This window comes from Saccoglossus kowalevskii, chromosome 12 (genome assembly GCF_978046115.1).
Source record: "Saccoglossus kowalevskii chromosome 12, keSacKowa6.1, whole genome shotgun sequence".
NCBI classification, from domain to species: domain Eukaryota; kingdom Metazoa; phylum Hemichordata; class Enteropneusta; family Harrimaniidae; genus Saccoglossus; species Saccoglossus kowalevskii.
In genome coordinates this window covers 35,335,808-35,347,674 of record NC_140652.1, presented here as the reverse complement: position 1 = coordinate 35,347,674, position 11,867 = coordinate 35,335,808, and the positions used below count along the sequence as shown (strand labels likewise).

At 31.9% G+C, this 11,867-nt stretch overlaps 1 protein-coding gene across 1 annotated transcript; it reads right to left on the bottom strand.

The window, feature by feature from the left end:
* Positions 1-235: 235 nt before the first annotated feature.
* LOC146735760 (galactosylceramide sulfotransferase-like) lies at positions 236-1,487 on the bottom strand. Its single transcript, XM_085506611.1, has one exon. It carries the CDS (start codon positions 1,376-1,378, stop codon positions 602-604), a length of 777 nt encoding a protein of 258 aa, XP_085362737.1. The 5' UTR covers positions 1,379-1,487; the 3' UTR covers positions 236-601.
* Between the last annotated feature and the right edge of the window lie 10,380 nt (positions 1,488-11,867).

The following is an 11,867-nucleotide window of genomic DNA, read 5'->3' as shown; positions in this document are numbered from 1 at the left end:
GGGCGCAACATCCCCAAATACTGACCGGTGACCTTACATTTTTTGTTGTTGTTGTTGAATACTCTGAACTGTGTAACATTAACCTTAGTAGCACCCACTTTAATTAACAAATGTTGCGAAAAAGCAAGAATGGCATGATCAACAAAGTCATAGCATATAAGCATATCATGAATGCAATAAGTACACTTCAAGAATGCGATAAATATGCTGTGCGAATGAAACAATGACAGATCGATGGGAGATCATAAGTACGTACTTTAATTCGACTACCATCATATATTATTTGCAACAAGCGTTTTTACAACTATACAACAATCCACCGAAGATTCCAAATCACTTAATAAAATTGACCGAAAGGAACATCAGACTAGTTACTGAAAAACATAAGCAATATACTACACATATAGTACATATTTATCTAAATGTTATTTTTATATGTTAATGCCAATTCTACTCCAAATTAAGCAACTAATACAAGACAAATTAAATAATATGCGAAATAATATGTGACCTATTAGAATGTACTGTTTATTGTGATATGTCCAAGCAGTTCCTGATATAAACAAAACAGGGAAGAGACTGTTTGGCACGGAATGCAGACCTATGCCACATCTGGCGAGTGTTCGTCAGTATACTTTCTTATTTTTGAATACAGATGTTCCCGAACTTTATCAGTGTATTTCAGTTCAGGAAGAGTCATGGATGTACATTGGTAATCTTTCTCCATTCCTTGTTTGAGATTAAAGTCCTGAACCTTTATTCCAGCTGGTTTAAATACTCTGGCACTGTTAAGTACTGTTCCCGCAATACATCTCGTCTCAATTTCGTGTGTTCGGTGTTTGAGCTTAGCAGTTTCAACTGCCATTCTCTTTCTACCGAACTTATTAATCGCCCTCTGTAGTAAATCATTAAAATGGTTATAAAGTTTAACATCACCTGCATTAAATTTGCGAATCTGTTTGGCCATACCTGGCGATATTCTATGCACAGAACTCTTATCTCGTGAGTTCAGTTTGAAGTAAACAATATCTTCCATTTCCCAACACATAATTTCTTTCAATAATATTAAAGATTCATCGAAATATTCTGCGATAAGCACGACTTTGAAAATTCTATCGAGTTCTTGTATTTTCATGTTTATTTTAGTCATATTATACATATGAATAGGGTCAAAACCTAAATCATACAGCATTGGGTTCTTCACACGGCCTTTGTTAGAATTAGATAAAAAATATCCGTCTGGATCACGAAGAAACATTTCCAGAGCATTGGTATCATTTAAGTGATAACGATTTCCAAGATGCATGTATGTAAATCCTGATTCATACATTACTACTGGTTCACGCAAAACTGTAATGTACACAGTATCTTTCGGCATAACCTCAGATATACCTGTGGAAATAAATATAAAGAACAGTCAGTGACGAACATCCTCGTCAAAACCAACCACGTGCAGGTTGTTCGCAAAATATTTTATCAGACTACGTCATCAGCTATTTATACATGAATGTTGGTTGGTTGGTTTGTTGGTTTACGATGCGCACGGTGACCACCTTGTTCATAAAATAAAATGAGACAAATCAACTTTCGGTATTTAGCAGTGTTTCAAATCGTGTATTATTACAAGACTGGCTGCGAACATGGCAGTAGATTGTATGACGTAGTTTGAGAAAAATTACAATACGAAAACCCATAAGTCTTCTAATAACATTATACAAATATTCTAAAAAAATTATAAATTCAGGCAAATGGTCATTCTAATGCATGCAGCAATGATGATATGGTGATGTCATGCATATACATACAATCATATCAAACATTCCAAATGTTAGAATAAATGTTGCTAGAACAAGATAAACTAGCAACACATGCGACATTAACAATTCATTACACAAAAGTGCTAGCCAATCAAACACTCACAACTACGCAATAGTTCAGTATAGTATAACACATCGACTGGTGATGACGTTTATATATTTGCTGCCAGTGTTGGCTTTCAGAATGCGATGTGTTAAAAAGCATTGGTCGTCGCGTCGCGTCGCGTCCTGTTCGATATGGGACTCATAGCGACGTATACAACGCGTGTAAAATACATAAAATTCGAACACGCGCTGTGCGACAATCATTGCCCTTTAAGAATTAATAATAGGAGATAATACACTATCTGATATTAAAAGAAGTACGATATTAATAAAACTAATACAACTACAATAATTGTACCATGCACTGATTATTTCAAAACATCCATTGCAATCAATTGCCAAATGATAGCGTAATTATACAATGCTGAATTTCTAAAATTATAAGCAATATGATCATTGTTTAACAAGCATAATTATTAAGACAAACATTTGAAACTTGAAAAACACTAAAATGTATTACCGTTTTTCGCTGTTCTCGTGCTTATATCCTTTAAATAGAATCATAAATTACAACCTACTGTTGGATTCAGAGTGTGAAATACATTTATTGCGGCTTTCTGTATTGAATATTGTACTCTGTGATTGTGTAAATTAACCATGATACATTTAGAAGATGACAAGATATTTATTCGTTTTCAATTCAAGATGATACAAACACTATGTCAGTCTTTTAATTACTAACAATTCACAACAAATACACAAAGGAAATAGAAATTCACAATAGAAATAACAATACACAATAAAACAATGCATAGCAAATCACAAAGGAAATAGAAATTCACAATAGAAATAACAATATACAATAAAACAATGCATAGCAAATCACAAAGGAAATAGAAATTCACAATAGAAATAACAATACACAATAAAACAATGCATAGCAAATTACAAAAGAAATAGAAATTCACAATAGAAATAACAATACACAATAAAACAATGCATAGCAAATTACAAAGGAAATAGAAATAACAATACACAATAGAAATAACAATACACAATAAAACAATGCATAGCAATTTACAAAGGAAATAGAAATTCACAATAGAAATAACAATACACAATAAGACAATGCATAGCAAATTACAAAGTCATATTCAGTGAAGGGAATCAAAACAAATATCTAAATGTAATCAAATTTAACTTGTCTTTTCTAAAAGTCTGATTATATTAGGAGTGATTTTATTAGGATATTTTAAAACAATAACAGTATTAGTAACAATACATATGTATGTACATTGTCAGTTTTTATAATGGTTGTATTTAAGCCATTTTATTCTGGTCATATAACTTAAAACAAATTGGGTCTGAAAAGACACTCCCCCACTCAGTATTAGCAAATGCCATAGAATACAATATTAATCTTGATGCCATAGAATACAATATTAATCTTGATGCCATAGAATACAATATTAATCTTGATGCCATAGAATACAATATAAATCTTGATGCCATAGAATACAATATTAATCTTGATGCCATAGAATACAATATTAATCTTGATGCCATAGAATACAATATTAATCTTGATGCCATAGAATACAATATTAATCTTGATGCCATAGAATACAATATTAATCTTGATGCCATAGAATACAATATTAATCTTGATGCCATAGAATACAATATTAATCTTGATGCCTGCAGATCAAATTTGCTGTCAGAGTTCTTCAAAACAGTGAAACAGGCTCCACATGTGACACCTAGCTTATAACCATTTTAAATTTATAATTGTAGATTTACTTGAAGGTCCTTTATACCAAAAATATAAATTTATAAATAAAACATAGTATAACTATTACAACATTTCCCACTGAGAATCTAGATTAAATAATAAATGTATGGATAAATACAAACTAACTATGCGCAATCTTATTGTTTGCTTGGCAAAATCGAACATAAATGTTCTAAACATTTTTTGCAGAAAATACAGGCTAAACTTTAAGTGGGGACAATGCTGACAAAAACAATGAAGTCAAATAATAGTGTTATAATTGCCAAATAATAGTGTGAGTAAACTTCACTGTACGTATCAGTTTGATTTATACTTGCAATGAAAACAACGTATTGGTTTACTAGATTAATCTAATTGACACATCTTGAAGAGAATATTACCATCATCTGGTTCTAATTATCAGCAGTATAAATTTCTTCATTTTGTCCACTTATTTCTATGTCTAACAAATGTTTTATTTCAGCCAAATTTTACCCCATATATTAGAAAATGCACTTGCTAGTTACACGAAAATTAACATTTCATAACAATGACATTTCCAAATTAAGTTGAGTAAATAAAAAGTTATTGTAGAAAGACAATTTTAAGTGAAATTTCAGCAATACCATAAAAAATACACACAGAACATGGACTAAATTCAAACTGGGTATTACAATATCCAAATTTGATAAAACTGTTATTGTAATGAGTTATTGTAAAGTTCTACTACAGATTCAACAACAGTACCAAGCAATAAAGAGGACAGACATTTTCCCCTATATACTATTAGTATGACATCAACATATTTTATTGGGTTAAAATAACAAAAATCAGAGTTTACATGTGTGCTGAGGGGAATGATAGGCATATAAAGTAGACATGGAGAATATATAAAACTAATAACAATTAATAATCAGCCTTAAAGAAGAAGACTGTGAAATGTGAAAACAATTTGATTCACTTTGTTGAAATGTACAATACAAATATCTGCAGTCTTCTTATCGAAAAATAATCTGATTATCAGGTATCATTGGAATAGTTAATACTAGCCAATAATTAAGCAAATCAGGTAAATATTATGAATGAATTTCAACTCTAAAATAATGAGGTCTGATAATTACCCCGGAGCACATGTATATTAAGTTTCATTTAGCTCCAATGAGTGGTTCCTTGAGATTAAGTGGAACAGACAGACACATAAAAACATACTAACTGCAAAAATGAAAATGGAAAATATAAATCAAAAAAAAAATATAATTAAATGAAAAATATATATCAGTAATGGAAATAATGAATAAAGATAATAAAATATAGAATTTTTCAAAATTTATTTGTAGATTTATTTTATTATTTTCATTTTTAGAAAATATAAACTCAACAACAGATCATGTTGTTCATCTGTAGCTTTAGTTTATTACATTCATATAACAACACTTCAGTGTGACACAAGGGAGCAATGTGATGCAATGCAAGGAAGTGAGCACTTTTCAGTGGCAATAAAACATTAGCAGCGTGGGAAAACAAAACCTACATATAGGCATGGGAAATTTATACCACAAACACGAATTTGACGCTACATTTACTAAAACCTGTTATCAGAGTCGTATATTTTGGACAACCCAAAATGGAGGGGTACTGAGAAATGTTACGGTGTTCTCCCGGACACCACTTAGAAGCAACATCTGTTTCATTTTGTTTAAATATATTCAGGAGTTATACTGAGTTTATTTGTAAAACATTTGTCAAAATGATGTTATGTAACTAATGATGTACAGATTGCTCAGTAACAAAAATGAAATGCAATGAAATGATCATCATAGTAATCACTGTGAAGAAATGCCAGCTTTGAAAATTAACAAAAACAAATATTCTTGGCCAGTCTAACACATTAATTACATGTATTGTTATAAGTACTCTATGAATTCTTCATTTAAAGGAAACGTCAATCCAAACAACATAATAACCCTTAAAGAAAAAGCTCCACAAATGTAAGAGAATGCAATTTACAGTTTTTTTATATCACTTTTCATTCTCTAGATATTCAACTTTTCTTCAGTATTATGTATATTATGCCATCTTGATTTTCAAGCAAAGGATTTGGGTAAAGTATGACATCATACTTTGCTTGAGAATCAAGATGGCTGACTACATAATACCGATGAAAAATTGAATATCTAGAGAATGAAATGTGATATAAAAAAACTGTGAATTGCATTCTCCTACATTTGTGGAGCTTTTTCTTTAGGGGTCAATATGTTGTTTGGATTGATGTTTCCTTTAATAGGGCACTAAGAAGAGAACATTATTGATATAGTATTCTGTGAACTTTTTATCCAATAGGGCACTATGGAGAGTTAATTATTGTTATAGTATTCTATGAACTCTTTATCCAATAGGGCACTATGGAGAGTTAATTATTGTTATAGTATTCTATGAACTCTTCATCCAATAGGGCACTATGGAGAGTTCATTATTGTTATAGTATTCTATGAACTCTTCATCCAATAGGGCACTATGAAGAGTTCATTAATGTTATAGTATTCTATGAACTCTTCATCCAATAGGGCACTATGGAGAGTTCATTATTGTTATAGTATTCTATGAACTCTTCATCCAATAGAGCACTATGAAGAGTTCATTAATGTTATAGTATTCTATGAACTCTTCATCCAATAGGGCACTATGGAGAGTTCATTATTGTTATAGTATTCTATGAACTCTTCATCCAATAGGGCACTATGAAGAGTTCATTAATGTTATAGTATTCTATGAACTCTTCATCCAATAGGGCACTGTGGAGAGTTCATTATTGTTATAGTATTCTATGAACTCTTCATCCAATAGGGCACTATGGAGAGTTAATTATTGTTATAGTATTCTATGAACTCTTTATCCAATAGGGCACTATGGAGAGTTAATTATTGTTATAGTATTCTATGAACTCTTCATCCAATAGGGCACTATGGAGAGTTCATTATTGTTATAGTATTCTATGAACTCTTCATCCAATAGGGCACTATGGAGAGTTCATTATTGTTATACAATGTAGTACTCTTCATCCAATAGGGCACTATGGAGAGTTCATTATTGTTATACAATGTAGTACTCTTTATTCAATAGGGCACTGTGGAGAGTTCATTATTGTTATAGTATTCTATGAACTCTTCATCCAATAGGGCACTATGAAGAGTTCATTAATGTTATAGTATTCTATGAACTCTTCATCCAATAGGGCACTATGGAGAGTTCATTATTGTTATAGTATTCTATGAACTCTTCATCCAATAGAGCACTATGGAGAGTTCATTATTGTTATAGTATTCTATGAACTCTTTATCCAATAGGGCACAATGGAGAGTTCATTATTGTTATAGTATTCTATGAACTCTTCATCCAATAGGGCACTATGGAGAGTTCATTATTGTTATAGTATTCTATGAACTCTTCATCCAATAGGGCACTGTGGAGAGTTCATTATTGTTATAGTATTCTATGAACTCTTCATCCAATAGAGCACTATGGAGAGTTCATTATTGTTATAGTATTCTATGAACTCTTCATCCAATAGGGCACTATGGAGAGTTCATTATTGTTATAGTATTCTATGAACTCTTCATCCAATAGAGCACTATGGAGAGTTCATTATTGTTATAGTATTCTATGAACTCTTTATCCAATAGGGCACAATGGAGAGTTCATTATTGTTATAGTATTCTATGAACTCTTCATCCAATAGGGCACTATGGAGAGTTCATTATTGTTATAGTATTCTATGAACTCTTCATCCAATAGGGCACTGTGGAGAGTTCATTATTGTTATAGTATTCTATGAACTCTTCATCCAATAGGGCACTATGGAGAGTTCATTATTGTTATAGTATTCTATGAACTCTTCATCCAATAGGGCACTGTGGGGAGTTCATTATTGTTATAGTATTCTATGAACTCTTCATCCAATAGGGCACTGTGGGGAGTTCATTATTGTTATAGTACTTTTTATCCAATAGGGCACTATGGAGAGTTCATTATTGTTATAGTATTCTATGAACTCTTTATCCAATAGGGCACTGTGGAGAGTTCATTATTGTTATAGTATTCTATGAACTCTTCATCCAATAGGGCACTATGGAGAGTTCATTATTGTTATAGTATTCTATGAACTCTTCATCCAATAGGGCACTATGGAGAGTTCATTATTGTTATAGTATTCTATGAACTCTTCATCCAATAGAGCACTGTGGAGAGTTCATTATTGTTATAGTATTCTATGAACTCTTCATCCAATAGGGCACTGTGGGGAGTTCATTATTGTTATAGTACTTTTTATCCAATAGGGCACTATGGAGAGTTCATTATTGTTATAGTATTCTATGAACTCTTCATCCAATAGAGCACTGTGGAGAGTTCATTATTGTTATAGTATTCTATGAACTCTTCATCCAATAGGGCACTGTGGGGAGTTCATTATTGTTATAGTACTTTTTATCCAATAGGGCACTATGGAGAGTTCATTATTGTTATAGTATTCTATGAACTCTTTATCCAATAGGGCACAATGGAGAGTTCATTATTGTTATACAATGTAGTACTCTTCATCGAATAGGGCACAATGGAAAGTTAATTATTGTTACAATATTCTATGAACTCTTCATCGAATAGGGCACTGTGGGGAGTTCATTATTGTTATAGTATTCTATGAACTCTTTATTCAGTAGGGCACTATGGAGAGTTCATTATTGTTATAGTATTCTATGAACTCTTCATCCAATAGGGCACTATGGAGAGTTAATTATTGTTATAGTATTCTATGAACTCTTCATCCAATAAGGCACTATGGAGAGTTCATAATTGTTATAGTATTTTATGAACTCTTTATCCAATAGGGCACTATGGAGAGTTCATTATTGTTATAGTATTCTATGAACTCTCTATTCAATAGGGCACTATGGAGAGTTAATTATTGTTATAGTATTCTATGAACTCTCTATCCAATAGGGCACTGTGGGGAGTTCATTATTGTTATAGTATTCTATGAACTCTTTATCCAATAGGGCACTATGGAGAGTTCATTATTGTTATAGTATTCTATGAACTTTTTATCCAATAGAGCACTATGGAGAGTTCATTATTGTTATAGTATTCTATGAACTCTCTATTCAATAGGGCACTGTGGGGAGTTAATTATTGTTATAGTATTCTATGAACTCTCTATCCAATAGGGCACTGTGGGGAGTTCATTATTGCTATAGTATTCTATGAACTCTTTATCCAATAGGGCACTATGGAGAGTTCATTATTGTTATAGTATTCTATGAACTTTTTATCCAATAGGGCACTATGGAGAGTTCATTATTGTTATAGTATTCTATGAACTCTTCATCCAAAAGGGCACTATGGAGAGTTAATTATTGTTATAGTATTCTATGAACTCTTTATCCAAAAGGGCACTATGGAGAGTTAATTATTGTTATAGTATTCTATGAACTCTTCATCCAAAAGGGCACTGTGGGGAGTTCATTATTGTTATACAATGTAGTACTCTTTATCCAATAGGGCACTATGGAGAGTTCATTATTGTTATAGTACTTTTTATCCAATAGGGCACTATGGAGAGTTAATTATTGTTATAGTATTCTATGAACTCTTTATCCAATAGGGCACTGTGGAGAGTTCATTATTGTTATAGTATTCTATGAACTCTTTATCCAATAGGGCACTATGAAGAGTTAATTATTGTTATAGTATTCTATGAACTCTTCATCCAAAAGGGCACTGTGGGGAGTTCATTATTGTTATAGTATTCTATGAACTCTTTATCCAAAAGGGCACTATGGAGAGTTAATTATTGTTATAGTATTCTATGAACTCTTTATCCAAAAGGGCACTATGGAGAGTTAATTATTGTTATAGTATTCTATGAACTCTTCATCCAAAAGGGCACTGTGGGGAGTTCATTATTGTTATAGTATTCTATGAACTCTTCATCCAATAGGGCACTATGGAGAGTTAATTATTGTTATAGTATTCTATGAACTCTTTATCCAATAGGGCACTGTGGAGAGTTCATTATTGTTATAGTATTCTATGAACTCTTTATCCAATAGGGCACTATGGAGAGTTAATTATTGTTATAGTATTCTATGAACTCTTCATCCAAAAGGGCACTGTGGGGAGTTCATTATTGTTATAGTATTCTATGAACTCTTTATCCAATAGGGCACTATGGAGAGTTAATTATTGTTATAGTATTCTATGAACTCTTCATCCAAAAGGGCACTGTGGGGAGTTCATTATTGTTATAGTATTCTATGAACTCTTTATCCAATAGGGCACTATGGAGAGTTAATTATTGTTATAGTATTCTATGAACTTTTTATCCAATAGGGCACTATGGAGAGTTCATTATTGTTATAGTATTCTATGAACTTTTTATCCAATAGGGCACTGTGGGGAGTTCATTATTGTTATAGTATTCTATGAACTCTTTATCCAATAGGGCACTATGGAGAGTTAATTATTGTTATAGTATTCTATGAACTCTTCATCCAAAAGGGCACTGTGGGGAGTTCATTATTGTTATAGTACTTTTTATCCAATAGGGCACTATGGAGAGTTAATTATTGTTATAGTATTCTATGAACTCTTCATCCAAAAGGGCACTATGGAGAGTTAATTATTGTTATAGTATTCTATGAACTCTTCATCCAAAAATGGCACTATGGAGAGTTAATTATTGTTATAGTATTCTATGAACTCTTCATCCAAAAGGGCACTATGGAGAGTTAATTATTGTTATAGTACTTTTTATCCAATAGGGCACTATGGAGAGTTCATTATTGTTATAGTATTCTATGAACTCTTTATCCAATAGGGCACTGTGGGGAGTTCATTATTGTTATAGTATTCTATGAACTCTTCATCCAATAGGGCACTATGGAGAGTTAATTATTGTTATAGTATTCTATGAACTCTTCATCCAAAAGGGCACTATGGAGAGTTAATTATTGTTATAGTACTTTTTATCCAATAGGGCACTATGGAGAGTTCATTATTGTTATAGTATTCTATGAACTCTTTATCCAATAGGGCACTATGGAGAGTTCATTATTGTTATAGTATTCTATGAACTCTTCATCCAAAAGGGCACTATGGAGAGTTAATTATTGTTATAGTACTTTTTATCCAATAGGGCACTATGGAGAGTTCATTATTGTTATAGTATTCTATGAACTCTTTATCCAATAGGGCACTATGGAGAGTTCATTATTGTTATAGTATTCTATGAACTCTTCATCCAATAGAGCACTGTGGGGTGTTCATTATTGTTATAGTATTCTATGAACTCTTTATCCAATAGGGCACTATGGAGAGTTCATTATTGTTATAGTATTCTATGAACTCTTTATCCAATAGGGCACTATGGAGAGTTCATTATTGTTATAGTATTCTATGAACTCTTCATCCAATAGAGCACTGTGGGGTGTTCATTATTGTTATAGTATTCTATGAACTCTTTATCCAATAGGGCACTATGGAGAGTTCATTATTGTTATAGTATTCTATGAACTCTTTATCCAATAGGGCACTATGGAGAGTTCATTATTGTTATAGTATTCTATGAACTCTTCATCCAATAGGGCACTATGAAGAGTTAATTATTGTTATAGTATTCTATGAACTCTTTATCCAATAGGGCACTGTGGAGAGTTAATTATTGTTATAGTATTCTATGAACTCTTCATCCAATAGGGCACTATGGAGAGTTAATTATTGTTATAGTACTTTTTATCCAATAGGGCACTATGGAGAGTTCATTATTGTTATAGTATTCTATGAACTCTTCATCCAATAGGGCACTATGGAGAGTTCATTATTGTTATAGTATTCTATGAACTCTTCATCCAATAGGGCACTGTGGGGAGTTCATTATTGTTATAGTATTCTATGAACTCTTCATCCAATAGGGCACTATGGAGAGTTCATTATTGTTATAGTATTCTATGAACTCTTTATCCAATAGGGCACTATGGAGAGTTCATTATTGTTATAGTATTCTATGAACTCTTCATCCAATAGAGCACTGTGGGGTGTTCATTATTGTTATAGTATTCTATGAACTCTTTATCCAATAGGGCACTATGGAGAGTTCATTATTGTTATAGTATTCTATGAACTCTTTATCCAATAGGGCACTGTGAGGAGTTCATTATTGTTATAGTATTCTATGAACTCTT